The sequence below is a fragment of the Psammomys obesus genome, unplaced genomic scaffold (genome assembly GCF_907164565.1).
Source record: "Psammomys obesus unplaced genomic scaffold, mPsaObe1.curated_primary_1811, whole genome shotgun sequence".
In the NCBI taxonomy this organism is placed as follows: domain Eukaryota; kingdom Metazoa; phylum Chordata; class Mammalia; order Rodentia; family Muridae; genus Psammomys; species Psammomys obesus.
Window position 1 is genome coordinate 6,812,776 of NW_026585987.1, and position 21,042 is coordinate 6,833,817.

General features: G+C 41.9%; 1 protein-coding gene across 2 annotated transcripts in view; it reads right to left on the bottom strand.

Moving 5' to 3' along the window:
- Window positions 1-20,294, bottom strand: part of Ranbp3l (RAN binding protein 3 like) — a 50,276-nt gene extending 29,982 nt beyond the window's left edge. The window contains exons 1-2 of one of the 2 annotated variants that reach the window (XM_055601125.1): window positions 20,136-20,294; window positions 19,158-19,327 (exon numbers count right to left, since the gene is read on the bottom strand). In XM_055601125.1, the coding sequence (XP_055457100.1) occupies window positions 19,158-19,245 (88 nt within the window). In that variant the 5' untranslated portion in view covers window positions 19,246-19,327; window positions 20,136-20,294. Of the gene's footprint in view, window positions 1-19,157; window positions 19,705-20,135 lie in introns of those variants that run through there. The other variant, XM_055601124.1, reaches the window with a different exon arrangement.
- Between the last annotated feature and the right edge of the window lie 748 nt (window positions 20,295-21,042).

Here is a 21,042-nt window from a genome sequence, read left to right on the forward strand (position 1 = left end):
GCAAGTTCAGGACAGTAGTAGAGATGTGGAAAGCAACCTAGAGCACCATGCCCCCAGGAACTCCACAATTCAAATACTGATAGGACTAAGGACTTCTAGAAGAAGAGATGAGATTAGGCTCAAGCCAGTTAGATCTTATGAATGTGGCAGCAAAGAAACACACAGCCTATCAGAAGCCCACACTCCTCACCTTCACACAGGGCACCCATCCAAATCCTCAGGCAAGAGGTCAGCCAGTGTTATGTGTACACACGATGATACCTCTTTCCAGGATCTTCAAGTCCCTTGCCAGTGTTTACAACAGGTACATAACTTTTCCATTATTTTAATACATACCATAATTTTCCTATTTCCAAAAATTAGGGCAAATTACAAGTTGTTGCCTCTACTTTCTATTTGCATATATTTAGTTGACACCCAATCTATCAAATACACCTATTTCAACTAGAAAAGTAGCTGGAGATTTTGTTGATCTTAGAGGAACGGATTTGAAAGTCTCCACTGTAGACAGAGAGAGACCAAGGGTGAAACAGCTTTAGACCTGACTCTTAGGGCCTGGAGACCCTCAGGTTTCTGCTACTTGGTTTCCCCACCTGGAAATGCCATTCTGCTCATCTCAGGCTGGTGTAGAAACTGAGTTCTTTTACCAGCCAGAACCAAGCAGGGCTGGGAAACCATGTACACACAAGCCTTGGCGGAAACAGGGTGGCAGCAACAACTCCAGAGAGGGGCAGCCTTGCCAAATGGGTCACTTCTAATTGCCACCAGGACTAGAATTGTTTCCCTGAACTGCATTCCTGGCAGGCTCTGTGTGTTCTTCCTTTCTTCTGGAATCTTCCACTTGTCTGTGCCACATTTTCTCCTCTGATTTCTTTTCCTCAAGTATTCTCTGCCCTCTAACACTTTCCTTTGTGGCCCTGTTCTCTTCTGTCACTGCCAAAGCTTGAGGACAGTCCAAGACCTGTTGTCTTATTTTTGTTGTTTTTAAGTCTCAATCCTCCCCTCCCCCATATATCTCAGAGGTTGGCCTTTAACCACTAATCCCCCTGCCTCTATGTCCTGAGAGCTGGGATTACAGGCATGTCCCACCACCACCTAACGTACGTGTGTGTGAGTGTGTGTGTGTGTGTGTGTGTGTGTGTGTGTGTGTGTGTGTATAAAGCTGTGTGTATAAAGAGGACTGAAAGCAACTTCTTCTTGAAACCCTTTTTGAAACAAAGCAGAATCTCTGTGTTTAACATCAATCTCCCAATCCTCCATCCTCCTTGTATGCACAGATCTCCCTGCATACGCACACATGACATCTCTCTCTGTGTGAACATGTAGCAGTGCATCAAGTTACAGGTTGCTGTATTCCTCCCTCCCTCCCTCCTCTGGGTCCTAAGCTGTGAGCGATGACCATGCTACTTTGTGATAGCTCTGGTGAAAGTAGATCACTGCTCCTCAACATAGGATTTTATTTTCCCTTACTTCCTTATTCTTACCCTGAGATTTCTTCTGCCCTCTTTCCACTTCTTGACCACATCTTCCGTAGTGTGTGTGTGTGTGTGTGTGTGTGTGTGTGTGTGTGTGTGTGTACATATCAAGGTCAGCGGACAGGCTCAGGTGTTGGTCCTTGCCTTCCACTGGGGTCTTGTTCACTGCTACATTCATCAGGTTAGCTGGCCCACAAACTTCCAAGAATCATCTTGTCACTGTCTAGCTTTTTGTCATAGGAGTGGGCGATAACACTGGCTTTGAGTCCTCAGGATCTAAACTCAGGCCTTTGAGTGGCAAACATTTTACTCACTAAGCCATCTCACTAGCCCAATGACCACATTTGGAGGACCAAGCTTGAAAAATAGTAGCATAGGAATAAAGAGGTATGTTATTTGCTTGAGAATCATCAGATGCTGTCCAATGCAGAGTTGGCTGTGGTTCTGGAAGTCAATCATACCCTTGAAAGCTCCATGCTTTCACCCCAGCCATGACTCCAAACTGTAGCTCTGCTACAACAAGCCATCTGTGCCCATGGCTGCAGTCAGTGACTTATTTGCACTTTAAAACCTGGAGATCTGAAAGAGCAATGATCCAATGATCAGCCAGGGTTCTAGGGGAAACCAAATACTACTGTTCTATTAAAGAAGTGTAGGGATAAAATGACTCCTGACAGCGTTCTGATATATCCATAGGCAAGTGTCTCACTCAGCCATCAGGAAAGCTTCCTCCTGCTGTAGATGGGAGCCAATGAGACAATATGCAGAGTAGAAAGAAGCCCTTGGAAATAGTTGGTCCTAAATGAAATGTCTCCACCAAATCCCTCCCCTCAAGGCTCACAGCACCATGTAGAAAAGGAGGTGGAAAGATTTTTAAGGGCCAGAGGGAATGGAGGATCCTTAGGAAACAAGGCCTTCTAAAAAACAGCAGGATCAGGCACATATGACCTCACAGAAACAGTGGCAGCATGCAGAGGGCCTGTACAGGTCTGGGTCTGATGGGATTCCAGTGCTGAAAAGGGAAGCAGCTATCTCCAATCGATAACTGCTTGCAAAAGAAAAAAAATTAGTTCTTTGCAATGGAGTCTCACCGGGTATACAGACCACTCTTAAGGTCAGACAACATGCCCAGTTGTATGGCCAGCACACAGTGAACTCAGTGGCATTTTGGGGGATCTTTGTCTCATAACGCCTTGTCAGTGCCTTGTATTTTTCCCCCTATAGGTCCTTTGCATGTATATTATGGTTTCTAGTTTTATACTTTTATAGGATTGTGGTATGTGTCAATGTACGTCTCTGTATCTGTTTCTGGAGCTTTTTTCCCTTTGGTTCTTTTTCTTCTGTCTGTTTGTTTTGTCCTATTATGGTTTGTTTGTTTTTGTTTTATCTAATTTTATTTTATAGTTATTATTTGTTTAGATGCTTGTTTGTATCCTAATGAAAGATGAAAGGAAGATTCGGGTGGGTGGGGAGGATCCCAGAGGAACTGGGGGAAGGGGAGACCATAATCAGAATACACTGTGCTTCGTATTTAAAAAAAAAATCTGCTTTCAATAAAAGAGCAAAATAGCCAGCAATGAATCAATGAAAATGAAAAAGGATCCTCATTTCTTTAAGTTTGACTTCCTAATGCTTAAAAAAATACTTATTTTCAAGAAATATATAAATTATATTTTTCATGGATATTACGACATATGGCATTTCCTTTCTTGCTTCCTTCTTCAAGGCAGTATACGAAATGATTCACCCATTTGCCTTTCGGAATGTTTAGCTGAATATGACCCCAATGAACTCTGTGAACATCAGGCCTTGCTGAGTCTGCTTTTATGCACTGGCATGATACTAAGACTTGTATGTCTGCACCCTACTTTAGCTGTTGGGAAACATTTAAATATATTTCTATTTGGTAAATAAATAAATGATTACTAGGAGCCAGAGTAGATAGATTTTGGAAGCCTGTGATTTGAGATGGCAGAGACCAAGTTTGCCTTCCTTGATTTGCTATGTGAGTTCTGGAAGGTCACTAGTCTCTCCGAGTAAACTTCCTCATCTGTGAAATGGGGTCAGAACACCTCACTGAGCAATAATGACTAAAAAAGGTTACTACGGTAAACCCTGAGCACAGAGCCTGGCTTGGAAGAGGTGAGTCCCAGCACTTACTACATGATACACTCTTCAGGAGGGAATTGTTATACCCTTTATCCACAAAGAAATTAAGACTTTAAAATCACATCTTGAACAGAAAACCACGGCCAAACAATAGGCTGAGTTCAGAGAGTTTTGTGAAAGAGCAGGAAGAAGGACTGAGGAAGCTCGAGGGGTCAAAGACACCAGAAGAAAACCAACAGAGTCAACTAGCCTGGGCCCATGGGGTCTCCTAGAGGCTGAACCACCAACCGAAGAGCATGCACAGACTGTGCCTAGGCCCCCCGCACATATATAGCGGACGTGCAGCTTGGTCAGCATGTGGGTCTCCTAGTAATTGGAGTATGGGCTGTCTGTGACTCTGTTGCCTGCCTTAGGATACCTCTCCTGTAGCTGGGCTCCCTTTTCTAGCTTCAGTGGGAGAGGACGTACTTAGTCCTGATGCGCCCTGATGTGCTAGAGTGGGTTGATACTCACGAGGGGCCTCCCCTTCTCTTAAATAAATTAATGGAAAAATACCAATAAAAATAATAAAATAAAATCATATCATGTGCTGACATCATACAGAGGTTCTAAGCACTCATGGCTGATTCCAAATCTCCTAGCTTTTGTTGTCAGTCCAGCATCCATCTGGGCTTCCACTGTAGATGAGTTGATTGTTTGTGTGATTGGTGCAGTTGTTTCTGAAGGGTGGCATGGCTGGGGTAGAATGGCTCTTCCCTGCCCTGGGGACCTGGACAGGTTTGGTTTGGATGTGATCCAATGTTGCTTGTGTGTTCCTACTCACTGACTTTTGCCGTTCAAGTTAGTCAAAAGGAGTCTTATTTTTTACTGCTACTCGCTCATATTCTGACTCTAAGGAGGGTTGTGCCAGAGTGTCCGCAGGTAAATGACATGGTGACCCTGGCAACTCTTAAGTCTCATGTCAATATGTTCAGCCACCGGCAAAACAGCAACAAAAGAATGTATTACCTTTTAAGATGATAATCCTCACTCAGAAAGGCAAACAGGATGAATATCAGAAGAGAGAGAGGGCAGGGAACAGGACAGGAGCCTACCACAGGGGCCTCTGAAGGACTTTCCCTAGCAGGGTATCAAAGCAGATGCTGAGACTCATAGCCAAACTTTGGGCAGAGTGCAGGGAATCTTATGAAAGAAGGGGGAGATAGAAAGACCTGGAGGGGACAGGAGTTCCACAAGGACAGCAACATAACCAAAAAATCTGAGCACAGGGGTCTTTTCTGAGACTGATACTCCAACCAAGGACCATGCATGGAGATAATGTAGAACCCCTGCACAGATGTAGCCCATGGCAGTTTGGTCTCCAAATGAGTTCCCTGGTGATGGGAGCAGGGATTGTCTCTGGCATGGACTCAGTGGCTGGCTCTTTGATCACCTTCCCCTAATTGGGGAGCAGCCTCACCAGGCCACAGAGGAAGACAATGCAGCCAGTCCTGATGAGACCTGATAGACTAGGATCAGATGGAAGGGGAGGAGGACCTCCCCTATCAGTGGACTGGGGGAGGGACATGAGTGGAGATGAGGGAGGGAGGGTGGGACTGGGAGGGAAAGAGGGGAGGGGCCTAAAGCTGGAATACAAAGTGAATAAACTGTAATTTATAAAAAAATAACTTAATTTTCAAAAGTCTGACTAATGCTTAGCTCCCTCCCTTCCTCACTCCCTCCTTCCATCCCTCCTTCCCCTCTTCTCTCCTCTCTTTTTCAGTTGTGACACGTACATAACAGAGCATTCACAACTTTATTTTAGGAGTGTATAGTGGAATTAACTACACTATATTATACACTACATATTTCATTTTAATCATTTGTTCACTGATAGATATTTAAATCATTTCCCCATTTTCCTCTTCCTCGTTCTTGTGATACATTTGGCTCTATACGTCCAACATCTACATGCCGTCACTTATCTTCCACCTTCTTGTCCTTTCTTCTTCCCCCTACTTTTACACACACATCTGCATGCTTAATATTAGAATTATTATATATCAGGTCTATTTTCTTCTGTGTATGCAGGGCTGGGGACTGAAACTAAGACCTTATGCATGCTAGGCCAGCGTAACCACTGGTCTCTAAATACTCTACTATTTTCAAATGAAAGAAGTCTCCGGTTAGCTCACTTTAAAGTTCTGACCGGTTGGAGGTGGCAGACCTTACACAGGTATACACAGATGTGGTTCTTTGTCCCAGTCACCAACCACGCACATAGTTCTCAGTTCTGGTCTCAGACGTGTGGTGTATAATGTCAGCGGGGCAGAGTAATCTTTGAAGCCTTGACATAAAGTCATTTTTGAATGCCAACCACTCAAATGAACTATTTAGAAAATTTATTTATTCATTTATTAAAAGTTAATTGCCAGCTATGATCCAGAACAGTAGCAGCATTTTAAGCTTAAGGCTGAAAGTGTGTGAAATGTTCAGATAGGTAGAATGAAGGTTTCCCTGCCCATGATGATGGTTTTTAGATTTTTTTTTCATTATTTTTTCTGAATCTTTAAATTTGTAGCTAGACCTGTTTTCTAAGCACACCCTCCAAGGCTTTGTTGTTTCTTCACAATCAAAATAGTTATCTTCCTTAACTAATTTTGGCTTAGTTCTGTTCTCAGAAAGAAAAACAGTGAAAATACTGTACTTCCACCCGTATGTGAGCACAAAGCACCTTATAAACAAAGCTGTCTTGTTAAATAAACAGAATTCACAGTCAGAAGTGCTAGTATATGTCTTGGCCACGTACACACTCACGCACGCACATCTATCTACAATCACATTTCTCTGCAGATGACTAAATCCCAATCCCAAACCAAAATGGTCTGTTTGGAACATCTCAGCCTTTTCCCTTATTTTACTCTGTTTTTCTTTAGATGCCAATGTCCCTACCCGTGTTAAAACGTGTGCACTTTTTTTTGACCATTCTGTGGACTGAACTGAAGGCTTAATGCTTGCTAGGTAAGTATTCTACCACTTAGATCTACTTCTAGTCTTCTCTTTTTCTTTGAGACTGCCCAGGATGCCCTTGACAGAACTTGCTCTTAGGCCAGGCCAACTTTGAGCTTGGTGAGTCTTCTGTGTCAGTCTCAGGAGCAGCTAGATTATAAGCATGTGTTATGATACCTGGTATACCCCAGCTTCTTACAACATGAGAAGATTTGGTGCCAATTATTTCAGCAGGTCATTGTACAAATCCCTTCACATCATTGTCCCTGGTTGAAAGTCTAGATCATATTCCTATGACCTTTTTGTTGTCTGTGGCTGTCCCCAGCGGGTAAGGTAGCTGATCACTGGGTAGAAGGAATGTAGCTTTACAAGGAATAAAGTTTTCAGTACATTTTAAATCTTGACTTTGGGTATTTTGCTAGATTTGCCCATTGACTTCATTAAAAAGCAACTCAGATGTAAAACTTTCTTTGCCAAATGTTGATTAAAATTTCAGATCAAGTTAATGATTTAATAGAATAGGTGACCCAGCATTAGAAACACAGTCTCCTGTTTATATTAAAAAAGAAATTTGGGGCTGGGACAAGAGCTCTATAGTAGAGCACCTGCCTAGCACGTATGAGCCACTGGGTCAATCTTCAGCACTGTCAAAAACAAAAGGTGAATTATACTAGTGACCATTATTTAGCCCCTTTTACATTCATAGCTTTGGATATTGATAGTTTGTTTAATGAAAAACCCAAATGATTTCTCTCAAGCCATTTCAGCTCAGTTTTTAAAAAAAATGGTGCATTACTTGACTTAGTATTTTATAAAATGTATAAGACATGGGTTGTCAGCTTTGAACAACACTGCTAGCCTGGCCAGCAAGTTGCCGGCTCAGGGCCCATAGCCTCACACTGACACACCTATATATTATTACCGGTTTTGTTTAGACTAAAACTTACCCTCCTGATATCACCTGGATGTGGTTCAAAATCCATATAGAATTTAACTGGTGACTTAGTAACAGCCTCTATGAAACAACCAAATCACAAATTGATTTCAAGGGCAGCAGCCACTGGGCCAGCTCTTTCACAAGTTTACCCGAGTAACAAATAGGCCGTGAGCATGGCTCAGTCAGTCCAGACCCAGGCCCAAGTAAAGGTTGTCTTAGCTACCTTTTGTAATTAAATACATACATAAAGTGCTTGCTGATGTCTGGCGTATAACAAACATTTCATAAAAACGATTTTTTTTTTTTGTAAGTGGCATGTTAGTGCTGTGATGCTGTGATATGATCTAAGATACAAATCTCCTTTTCTGCTCTCACGAAGGTTGTAGAACATTAGTTGTTTTATTCATGTCTGTGTTGTCTCCTCAGACCACAGGGTCTTAGTTTTGAGAGAGGCCTTGTAAGTCCTTGTTGGAGAGTATGGCCCTGACATCCCATAGAACAGAAAATAAGGATTAGAGTTAGATTGGTTCCACATTCCCTAGCCCACTGGCAGCAGCACACAGGGGTGTGGGCTGTGCATATGCCAAGGTCTCGCCTCTTCACGCCATGGGGGTGCCTGTGAATACTTCATCACTATTGTATGCATGCCTGGCTGCAGAACACGTTAGAATGTGCACTTTTCCTCATGGCAGCTGCAACTAGCTCCAGAAGACGTCAGCAAAGGTTTGTGATTTATGCATGGAAGATAGCCAAAGTTCACTATCTTTGGTGGTGTCTGATGACCCACTTGGGGATTTGTACCCCAGGGGCTGTTTTCAACACCAGGAAATTCTCTCTACTAGCTCCTCAGTTATCTATCTCAGCATCACAAACTGCTGAGAGTTACTGCAGTTAAGCATCAGAAAGAAATTTGTAGTGAAATTGTTGACATTCGAGAACCTTGGATTACCTAAGATATTTAGGAGTACCTCCTAGTCTTGCACAGATTGGTGGAAGGATCTGGCAAGACACACAGTCTACACCCAAATTCAGTGTCCAGTGGTTTTAACTGAAAGGTCTAGTTCCATTAATGAACAGAATTCTTGGCTACTGCCTGACTACACAGAAGACTGTCTGAGAAATGCTGTTCTGTCTGAGCATACTTGATAGGCCAGGTGTACTTAAAGAAAAGAAAGTTTGGACCGGCATTTTAGTTTGTGGGTAAATGTTTGCTTAATAAATGCCCGTCTATTAGAAAGAGCTTGGCCTAAGACTTACTTTATTTTAACATGACAATGTAGTTGTCAAGGAATTACATAAGTTTACCCCACTTCTTACCTTTTGGGGGTTACAGGATGAACCCTATAAATGACCAAAAGCCCAAATTAGTATGTGGTCACTCCCAACTCATGCACTGTCCCAACCACTTCAGCCAACCCAGGCCTCCTTCAGTCCTTCCAAAGCACTGGGACCCAAAAAAGTGACCTAGAGCAACCACAAACAGCCAATGAGAAAGGGAAAGTCTCAGCCCCATCGCTCCTCCGAGACATCCTAAATGGAAAGTCATGGGGAAACCCAGCAACTTCCAGCAACTGTGCCCATTTGATGGCTGGTTGGTTAATGTTCTGAGACAAAGCCTTGCTTTGGAGCCCAGGCTGACCTGCAACTGTCAATCCTCCTGCCAGTGGCACTCACGTGCTAGGTGCAATCCCAAGTATAGGAACCACCAATTGGCATGACTGTTCTATAACGGTCCCCAGGTTATTCTCAGATATGTTTGCGCGTGCTCTGTTTTATCTGTTATGCTCTTAACCGTGTACAATGCTTAATTTCTAATAAAATGTCTCATAGATTTGTAGATAGTCTCGTCCCTTGGTACATGAAGGTGGCTTTGTAGTGACATGGCACTAAAGCAAGTGTGTCAAGAACCAAAGTCGCATGCAGTGTCTAAATCATGAGCCTCCCAGTCTGTGCATTGGCACCAAACTAAACCCAGAGGGCTGTGACCCAGCGTTCCACAGCTTCCTCCCTCCCTTCCTGCAGGTCTTTCTTCACATTCCTCTTCCTTAATAATGGCTGCCTGGAGCCTCCTGCACTATGACACTCTCTGTTCTTTCTACTCAGCTCTACTCCATCTGCAGCATAACCACTCACGCTGTGTGTTTCGCTTCTTTTTTTATTGTCTGCCCATCTGCCCATCCAAAAGCGGTGCGGCGTGAGCAGGCAGTTCTGAGTGAGTGCTTTGCTCTCAGGAACCCTAACACAGTACTTCATCCATGGCAGAGGTTCAGGACATATCTGTTTAATAAAGTGAATGAAGCACTTTGTGAGTTTAAGCAAGAGAAAGAAGTTGAGAGCGGGAAGAAAAGCTCGTGAAATAGTCCATTTTGGCTATTTATTGCAAAAAATGTTTATAAGATACCATGGGTTTAATGAAAGAAAAAAGAAAAACAAATTTTGAGGAAACTTCAGAGAACCCATTGATTACAAATAATGCTCTATGACAGACAGAGACTTAAAAAAACAAAACACCAACATCTCTCTCTAGCTATTTTGGGGGTTAAGTCAGGGAACAAAACTAATGGCTGTGTTCATGCCTATTACATGATCCACCACTAATCCAGACCCCTGGCCCAAGATGTGAGACAGTGATTTTTATTTATTTATTTAGACTTCAATTTATTCCACATTAATCTCATTAATTTGCAAATTTTAGGTTACTGTGTTTTTAATATAGAAGTTTTCAGCTTAAGGGATAATTTAAACAACAAAGTAGTGCTAATTCCCAAGCTCGTCTAGAGTTTCATACTGAAGAGTTGGTATTTCCTGAGCTGGGCTGTGGCTAGGAGACCACAATGTTCTTGCTCCAAGTAGTTAAAACTCACCAAGACACCTCAGTTCCTTCATTATTTACTGGAGTTGCTAACTAATAGAAGCCTGAAGGCAACTTTGGAGATGAAAGCTTCACAGACAATCTCACACTTTAAAAAATTAGAAGGAAAATCACAATAAAATGCCTGGGTAACTTCTGGCAAATCTATGTCCCCATGTAATCAAACCTCTGTCCTGATGTAAGACATGTCTACCGCCCAAGAGGTTCCTTCATGTCCTGTTTAAATACTTTCCCTACCTTAGGAGCAACTCCTGTGATTTCTGTCACCATGGCCTAGTTTCGTTTTAGAATTTTATCTAATTAGAATAATACATCACATACTTCCTGGTGTTGGCTTATTTTGACTCCAAATAGCATCCCTGAAACTCACCTTCATGACTGTATGTTTTGGTGATTCATTTCTTTCTTCTGAATGGTATTCCAGCCTATGAATATGCACAACGTGCTTGTCTATGTATAGCCATTCATGAATAAAATCTGCTACATGCAATTATTCATTTCACACTTCTCAGCAGAGTGATGGTCCATAGGGTCAACTGTTTAGAAAACTGCTGACCCAGTTTTCAAACCGATTAAGCCACTTCACAGCAATGCATGAGAGATCTCCACATCTTTCAAGCATCATAGCATCAGTAGTTTAAATTTTAACCACAGTGGTTACACTGTTTATCTTTCCATGACTGTGACAAAATATTGTCAATCATGCACTTAGAAAGAGGAAAGGTGTATTCTGCCTCACAGTTTGAGAACTTTAAATCCATGGTCAGTCAGCTCATCCCACCATTTCTGCCCACATTGGCACATCAGTGTAGGAGAACATAGGCTGGCAAAGCCACTTACTCCGTGATCAGAAAGTTTAAAGAGAAGAGAAGGAAGCAGGACACTGTCCCCTGCGAGAGCATGCTCTTCACAAGCATCAGGCCTCCTCCCAATGGGCTCCAACACCTCCCAACCATGCCACACCAGCAAGGAGCCTTTAACACATGGACCCAAGGTGACACCCTAAATTCAGTGCCGTCACTGAGGGACACTGATGCTCTGTGGTGGCTCTATTTTGTAGCGCTTTAAGAAAGAACTATGTTGGCATTTTTAATGTATTTACTGGCAATTTTATTTTAGAAGTGTGTGTCAGGCTATCAGCCCACAGTTGAAATCAAATTCTTTTCCATGAGTTGTAAGGTTAACGTATTCTGGCTGCAAGTTGTGGATATAAATGTGAGAGAATCGTTTTCTTCCAGTCCCCCTTCTTCTTCGTATCTTTTTAAGAACAGCTAGTTCTAGTGTTGAAAATTTAAATTATATACTTTTACGGCTTAGTCATTTTCATGCTTGTCATTAAAGACTGTCCATTCCAACAATAGGACTGTTTTCTTACACTTTCATCTAGAAACTTTATACACTCAAGTTTTGTGTTTCAGGCTCATCCCATCTCAAACTAGCTTTTGTGGAAAATATGTTTTGAAATTCATTTTTAGTAATATGTTTTTATATTTGTTATAGACGAGATTGCCTTTTATTCTATCAGAATTATTTGGGTGTTTGTCAAAAAACAATGTGTGCGGTTGGTGACATGGCACAGGGGATAAAGGCACTTGCTGCCAAGCATGATGACTCGAGTTCAATCCAACCACATGGTGGAAGAAGAAAAGCGATGCCCCATGGCACATGCATGTCTGAACTCACATACATGCACATACACCAGACAAATATAGTCATTGTAAATATTCAATTCTGTCCCAAGAATTGATTTTTTTTTCTATCTTTAAACCAATATTATACCATCTGAAAAGCCGGAATTAGAAGTTGTCAACTTCAGTTGTCTTCTTCGAGATTTATTAACAATTTTAGGTCCTTTACATTTTCCAGCTTGTCAAATAAAAAAAGAAAAGTTTCATGGAATTGCAATGAGGAAGCCTTGATCCCACAGATCAGTGTGGGGAAGGATGACTCCTTAATAACATCGAGCCTTCCAACTCATGAGCTCTGGATTCTCCCTCTCCCTCTCTCCCTCTCTCATACACACACACACACACACACACACACACACACACACACACACACAGTGAGAGAGAGTGAGAGAGAGACCTATGAGCCACACCTTGCTTTTTATGTAGGCACTAGGTCTGAACTCAGTCCTCATGCTTTCAAAGCAAACACAGCTATGTCTCCAGTCTCCAAGGACAGATATTGTCTCATAATTCAGTGCTCTGTTGCTCCTATAATCAATGTTTATTTGAACAGGCTTTATACCTAGTTTGTTCACATAATCTTCACATATATTATATTTAAACATATATACACTTAAATATATATTAAAATTTAGTTGTATGTGTTGACTTGATATTCTTAATTTTCTTTGGGGTTTTTCTATTAGTCATCTCTAAGTAAAGGCATTTTAAACTCTTTCTAATGTGTAAGCCTTCTAAAGAAACTTTTATTTCTCCTAAAGAAACTTAGTACACTAGCCGGAGTCTTCGGCATCCTGGCTAGAAGTGGTAATAGCGAGAGCCCTCAGTTCTTCAGGAGGCAAAGCCTTTGTCTACTCCTACCCAGTAGCATCAGATGTTGGTTACCTTATAAATGTTCTGCTATCATCAAGTTAAGAAAGCTCACTCCTAGTCTAAATATTTTGATTTTCATTTTACCAACTAGTGTTAAGAAGATTATCAACTTCACTGTTTTCCAAGAAAGAGCTTCTGAGAACCAAGGATGAACAGCCTGCTCTATTCTTTCTTTCTTTCTTTCTTTCTTTCTTTCTTTCTTTCTTTCTTTCTTTCTTTCTTTCTTTCATTCTTTCTTTCTTTCTTTCTCTCTCTCTCTCTCTCTTTTTCTATAAAATTTTATTTATTTAATATAGGAGAACTCTATCTGCATGTACACATGCACGCCAGAAGAGAGCACCAGATTTCAGTATAGATGGTTGTGAGCCACCATGTAGTTGTCAGGACTTGAACTCAGGACCTCTGGAAGAGCAGACAGTGTTCTTAACTGCTGAGCCCATAACTTTATTCTTAATACTAGAAAAACAAACTACATTTTTTTTTCTTTAGTTTTCTAAAATTTGCTTTCAAATATGTAATAAATATGACCTTGGGCAACTGTGGCTCTTTTATAATGTGGTAAAATATGTTTGCTATAAAGTCAATCCTTGTGGCAATCATCTATTCCAGAAGAATTAATGATATCCATATTGCTCTTGAGCCCACCTCCAAGACTCTTTTTACCTCACAAAACTGAAACTGTATCACTAAGCCATCACCTATAACTACCACCCATCAGGGAAGTTTACTAAGGTAAGGATTCCTACGATAGGTACAAGCTTGAACACAAGAGCCGAATAGTTTTCAGGCATAAAGCTTTTCCCTTTGCCAACTCTTTAAAAGTAGACCATCTCTATCTTTATCAATTTATGGCAGTACATGCTGCTGGACCGCAAAGGAAGGTGCCAATCTGTTTGGAGACCCATAACATCGTTACATGACAGCATCACCTGAGGGAATTAACATATTTATAACACATGGTGACTCTTCACGCAGTGTGTTTATTTCATTTACTTCATAGGTCCCCCAGGTAATAAGTGAGTGCATTCCTACATAGCCACAGGAAACATTTGAAGGGAATAGGACATCCACAGCAATCCAAATGTAAGGTGTATTTTATGGTTTACAGTCTATCCAAAAGGTTGAAAAAATTAGATTAGCTCTTAAGATCTAATTCCTCAGAAAAACCACATTTAAAATCAACCTTGGGAGAAAAACATGTTTGTATTCTTAGTGTCTGACACTCATCTATTCCATGTAGGTATTCATTAAAATGTGTTGATTATAAATTAAAGGCTGAGGGTGTTGGCTTATATTTTTATACATTTTTTTTACATTGAAAATAGATTTTTTAAAAGTATATTCTCTTTTTTTGGTTAATAGCATTATATTTCTATAAAATGACTGTTTTTTTCTTCAATGTCATAAACATGCATTTAATTTCTTTTTTGCAGATATTATTATTATCATTAATTACAATTTATTCAAGTTGTATCCCAACTGTAGCCCCCTCCCTCATCTCCTCTCTATTGCACCCTCCCTCCCTTTTCTTCCCTTATGCCCCTCCCTTAGTCCACTAATAGGGGAAGTCCTCCTCTCCTTCAGTTTGACCCTAGCCTATCAGGTCTCATCAGGACTGGCTGCATTGTCTTCCTCTGTGGTATGGAAAGGCTGCTCCCCAGCCCCCAGCAGAGAGGTAATCAGAGAGGCTGTCACTGAGTTCATGCCAGCCAAACAATATATTCTGATTACGATTTTCTCTCCCCCAACATCCCCTATACCTCCCTTCCCATAGAAATCTACACCCTTTTCTGTTTCTCATTAGAAAGTGAACAGACATCTTAGGATATCTTTCAATTCCTGACTCTCAGGAAACTGCTTTGAATAAGGTATATTGAGAATAAAGCACATATGAAAATTACCAAATAAATATAATACATAACTTGTGTTAAAGAACACAAATATTTGTCTCTATTTCTTTGGCAGAACTTCACAAAGCTTTGAATTTCCAAGGGACAGTCCTTGTGAATGTGAATGAAATGGCCAATTAGACACTTAGATATTTTTAGAGTAGGGCTGGCCACATCAAGAAGACTAAGCCTATGATTGGAGGCTGAACTATTCAGCTCCTGCCCACTAAAGGCATTTAGAGAAGAGCTGGTAACTGAGCTCAATCACATGACCAGTGACATCATAAATCATTTCTACACAATGTAACTCATATAAAAACTTCAGACACTGATCCGTGGAGTCTTCTGGCTGATGAATCTATCAACACATGGGAGTAGGGCACAGGGTCACTCTATGGAGACCAGCTCTGGTGCTCATGATACCCCAGACCTTTAGTCTCTTACCTGGTCAATAGTCTGAACCCTCTGTAATGAAATGGTGATCACAAATAGAGTGACATGGAATTCTGTGAACCATCCCACTGAATTATCAAGTCTGGGAAAGTGTTGGGACATTTTGGACTTGTGGTTGAGCTTGCAGAGGCACAAGCAGCTCCAGACTCCTGAAACTGGTGATGGGTGTCTGAAATGGGGCATCCTTGTGAGATTATGTGACCAACTTGTAGAGTCTTTGCTAAGTCTCAGTAGTGTCAAAATTGGATTGAACCACAAGAATTGATGTCAGAAAACTGTTATCAAAATACACAGAGAAAATCAAAAGGTCTTCCAAGGCATTTTAAATGCTTGTGGAAAAGTTTCTTTGATATGAACCTGTGAAAAAGATCAGAAAGGAGAGGAGAACCTCCCCTATCAGTGGACTTGGGGAGGGGCATGCATGCAGAAACGGGAGGAAGGGTGAGATCGGGAGGGGAGGAGGGAGGGGCTTATGGGGGGGATACAAAATGAATAAAGTGTAATTAATAAAAAATTTTTAAAAAAAGATCAAATATTGTAACACTAAGATATACACTTTGTAAAACAGTTATATAGAACAGAACTAACATTTAAATATCCCTTATTTTGTGACCTTGGGAAAATCATTTAACCTTGATGAGTCTTTCTACACATTTTAAAAATGAGGTAATTATCCTGGGTTTTAGTAGACCATTTTATGTGTCAATGTGGCTGGGCCTTTGTACCAAGATAGCTGGTCAACGTAAGTGACATTCAGTGACTTTGAAAGGTACGGTTAAGGAAGCAGTTCCCCACAGTGTGAGCGCGCTCCCCTCAGTCAGCTCAAGGCCTGAATAAAACAAAAGATTATCCTACCCTAAGAAAAAAGGAACAGGCATCAACAGGAACATTGTCAGTCTCTGGTCTCAAACTCATACCTCAACTCGCCGCCATCCGTAATTCTCCTCTTTCACCCTGACTAGTGTACTATTTTCTGTTTCTTGCATGCACGAGATGAGAACATACATGAAGCCACGTATAAATTTAAAAGCGCTAGAAAACACAAGGATGGTTGTTTGCTTGACTATGTAATTCATAATGAACATCCCAGATATAAGCATTAATAATATTCAGTGTGGTCAATGTTCCAGATAAAAAGGATTGAAAATAACAAAGAAAAAGCTGTAAATAAAAGGAATTAGAAAGATGCTAAATTTATGGCTTGGACAAATGTAGTATCTGTGCCATTGAGAGCAAACTCAGGGTGGACAGGAAACTGTAGCTTAATTGGTTTAGCTAATTTATCCACCCAGCACCTGACACAACACTTTGCCCAGTTGTTGCCCAAATAGTCAAAGAACAAATAACTTTCATCTATGCAATCAGCCAAAGTAGTCATAGAAAGACCCAAATACCAGAGTGAAAACACAATACATTAGTACACTGTATGGAGGGCCAGAAAGACAATGTGTACTAGAGCTGGCTGTGCTTCAGCAGAGTTACATATTAATAAGCCATAGTCCATATGATAGACAAGAGCAAGAAGATCATCTTGCCTGAATGAAGCCAAAGGCATGAACTCAGGAAGCTGGTGTATCCTGAGTTCCAATCCATAGCCTGGCATCACTTTCTAAGACAGTGAATGGCTTTGCCTCCTTGGACCTTTGCTGAACTTTACATAATAGCAAGGTGCAAATATAGCTTTGGGGGAGAGAAACCATTGCTACCACACTGAATGAGCACCTTTAAACTCCAAGGCTGCAATAAATGTGAACTTGTCGATTCTAGGAACTGGGATGCCATTTAGCAATGTCACTTGTCAGTTCAGACCTCTGGATGACATCTCTTGTGGCACTCAGTGGCTAGTCTGGAGTTCATTAGCATGCCTCACAAATTTATGGATTGTGGGTTTTGTGGGCAGATATTTTGAGACTTGGCCACAGAAGAATGTGGTTGCTTTCAAAACACTCTGAGCAAGGAGCTTGAGGCTGGGAAAACAGGAGCAGGCTGCTTGCCTTCTTGGTATTTTGGGAGGTATGTCATCATAACGATATTTCCAGGCTCCTCTGGATATGGTCAGTAAAGAAGAAACCATCAAGACAGCCTCCCTTAAATTAAAACAACAGTGGGATATTATTTTCTCCTTATAAAATTGGAAACAAAATTTAAAACTAATGCCCGGTATTACTGAGATCATATCCTTTATTACTGGAAGGTGGAAAACCACTTAGCCAGAAAAAAAAGTTTAAAAATTGCATAATCTTTAGAACATATCATTCTCTAAGAATTTGTCTCATGAAAATAATTGTCTGTGCAAAGATCTGACTATTAATTTATATTTAACGGTATTAATTTTAGTGAAAAATGTCTAACATTGACCACTAAAAATAACTTTGTAGAAGACATAATGACATGAGAATTTGGCCATCATAAATTGCTATTTAAAAGGCGGTTTACAGAGTACTATGTGCCAAGTCTAGTTTTTTTTTATTTTTAAAAAGCAAGCAAAATAACAACCCCAAGCATGAACACCGAAGAAAAAGCTAGACTGCCTATTAAAATATTCATAGCAGCCCTCTTTAGGTAGAAAGTTACAGGCATTTTAAAACTCACTTCTTTAGGCTCCTCTCAGCAAGTTTTCTATTATAAATATTACAACTGAATGAGGGGCACTGAGGCTTTAAATATTTTAAATAAAAAAAAAGAGCAGCAAATAAACACATAGACAAGGCTATGATAAACTAAGGTTTTCTAATACACACGAGCAATGTGCACAGTACTATATCCAAGGCTGTCTGTTCAAAACTGTTTCAACCTAGATGGTGTAGCATGCCCTGAGAGGTTTACACTGGAGTCATTCTGCAGGAATCATCCCCTATCCGCTATCCTAAGCCCTGTGTGGCATGAGGTCGCTGGGCTCAGCTCAGGGTTCTTGCAGGGAGGTGTCGTGAGACATTCCCCAAATGTTAGCACATGGATGTCACCTTGAGTGTGGGAGGTTCTGGCTCATCAGCTGCTACTCACCTGGAGAGTGGCATCAAAAGCTGGGTCTACAGGGAAATAAATGAGAAGCTCATGTGCCATGTATCCTAGCTCCATGACAGGCTGTCAAGAAGTTAGGTTTGTTTGAAAAGTTCTTAACCTCTGAGGCAGGGGGCTGGGGGTGGCATGAGGGTGGTAGGGGTGGGTGCTGATGTCCTCAGCACTCAGCCTTTCCCACAAATGTCCTCTGCTGTCCTTAACAGTGCACTGGGGGTAATAGTTGGTCTATTCATGTCAATCATCTGCTGGTTGGGTAATCAATCCAAAATGCTTTTCAAGATGATTCATGGAAAGCTGTGAAGTGTGGAGTATAGATGTCCATCAAGTAAAATCCCACACTGACTGTTCCAGATCCTTTTGGACTATAAAAAATGAGCGTCAACATGTGTATTTTCCACAAATGAGTGAGTCGGAGGCCCCCACAAAGCTAGATTTAAACAGAGCTCCCACCAGTAGGACAAGGGGAGCGGGGCCAGTCTAGCCCAGCTGCTCTCTGACAAATCTCTTCAGTAGCCAAGTCAGCCCTCCCCCAGTGGGTGTTTTCAGCCACACACACACACACACTCTCTCTCTCTCTCTCTCTCTCTCTCTCTCTCTCTCTCTCTCTCTCTCTCAGGGTCTACACAACTGAGACTGGCTTTAAGCGCATGTCTCTCAGCAGTATGTATTCTTGATAGTCTTCTGATTATCCTTTAAATCATCAGGGAGTCCACGTTAACCCACTTCCTCCGAGTTTAAAAGGCGTTTTATAGTCAGAGCGTCCCGGGTGCTTCGCCAGCCCACCCTTTTCCCAGACATGCAAACGGCCAGAAAGCCACAGAACACAGGACCCGCCGGACTGTCTAGACCCACCTTGCTGTTGCTGGTCCTCCTGCACCTTCAGCTGACCCGGGCACGCACCAGAGAACTGGCTGCCGTCTTTCCTCTGTGTTGTCGACATGGTACCAACAATCTGGCTGGGGCTCGGGAATCACTGGGGCATTTTGTCTCAGCCAGTCATCTTAAGACTTATCTGCAGAAGTCTCTGGGAAAGAACACAGAGGCACACGCAGCTCTCGCCTTGCATGTAAAACATTTACTCCTTGAAGAACATGCCAGAGTTCCTCCTGGCTAAGAATCCTGCAGTAAATATTTACCAGTGTCGCACCTTTTCCCTACAAAAATGCCAACTTAATTTGGTTGGAAAATCAATTCTTCGTTTCAAAGCATTCTGAAGCTTTCTCCTCTTAGAATGTAGAAATTCTACAAAGAAGCTATCTCTCTCGATCAGTTTTTAAGCATTTTTGATCCCTTCACTGGATGTGAAGCCCAGTCCCTCTAGTAGAGCGAGGACTGCTAGAGAAACGTACAGGCAAAGGGGGAAGGTACTGCAGGGTTAAATCAAGGTTTCCTTGCCTGGTTGGAGTTTACCCCTGTGACAGCCGGACGAGCACGGTTCTTAAGGGAGGCTGGAAGGGGGAGGAGACCAGTGAAGTAGCTGATTAGCATAAAGAGGCAGGCAAGGCGGCTTTTGATTGCTTTAAGGTAGAGACGGAAGCAGGGGCTGTAAAGACGCCCTGACCGCGCGGTAATTAACCACCTTCCTTCTGCTGCGCAGTCTTTAAAGCACAAGCCCAGAGCAGGGCTTGAACGGCGTGGATATTCTCGGGCACATGTGAAATGGAAAAGGTACAGCTGGGGCTGGTCATGAGCTCATGGAAAAGTACTGCTGGAACTGCCGGATCCTGTAAACAGCTCTGAGGCTCCAGGAGAGGACAGTTACGGGGCTGAGGCAACTATTTTAGAGTTCTGCAAGAAAAGGAACACACGGAGCGCTACCCAGAAACTTACCTTTGCTTCTCAGTACAGTCTCCGCTGCTGCCACTGGGTTGTAAGACAAGGCTGCTTGCCAGTCCATTACTATTGGAAACCAGACCCCAAACACCTTAGATTCAAAAAAGTCACAATGAATACCGTAGGTCCTGCTCTGCAGCCTCCACTTCTTGCAGAGTCCGAATGTACGCAGAATTGAGAAGGCCGGAGCTGTCTGGAGGCTGAGGCTCTCTGCTCATATTTGGAAACTCGTATTAAATACCCTAATAAGGTTGTCTCTTTGGGATATCTGGGGGTGGGGGTGGGGTTGTGTCTTTTGCTGCTGTTTTGTTTCTTCATGCTGAGGCAATTTGCAATTTCCCAAGCATATTTTGGTTTCTAAAAACTCATGAAATGTATGTATGATTTCTCTTTTTTGACTCCTGTGACTAGTTAAAATGAAATGTTTGTATTATATTTTGTTTTCTATTTCCTGGAACTATCATAAAGACTAGACTTGAAGATGTAGATTCCCAGGCTCAGCTGCACCATCTGATAGCTAAGGTTAAGTACGGACTCTATACACACACAGACACACACGCAAATGCACACACGTGTGAGAGTACACAATCACATACATAGCACACCCACACACATGTACTTCTTAGTCTCTGTTCCACAGAAGCAAAGGCTTTTTACACAGAGCTGGTTTCTCCTTCTTTGGTGGACTACACCCTTGCTGTAGGCCTGGCTCAAGTGCACGGTGTTAGACAGGACCGATGCCTGCGGAGCCTCACGGGTCTGCTTTGGGCACCCATTAGCTTATGGGTGCAGCCCTGGGCAGTGGCCTTGTGCTTGATCGTCTGCACCCAGCAGACACCTGCGTTCTTTCCGTGAGTGTTGTTTCGCTTCCACTCTTGTACGATTGGGTCTTCTAGGCTCCTCC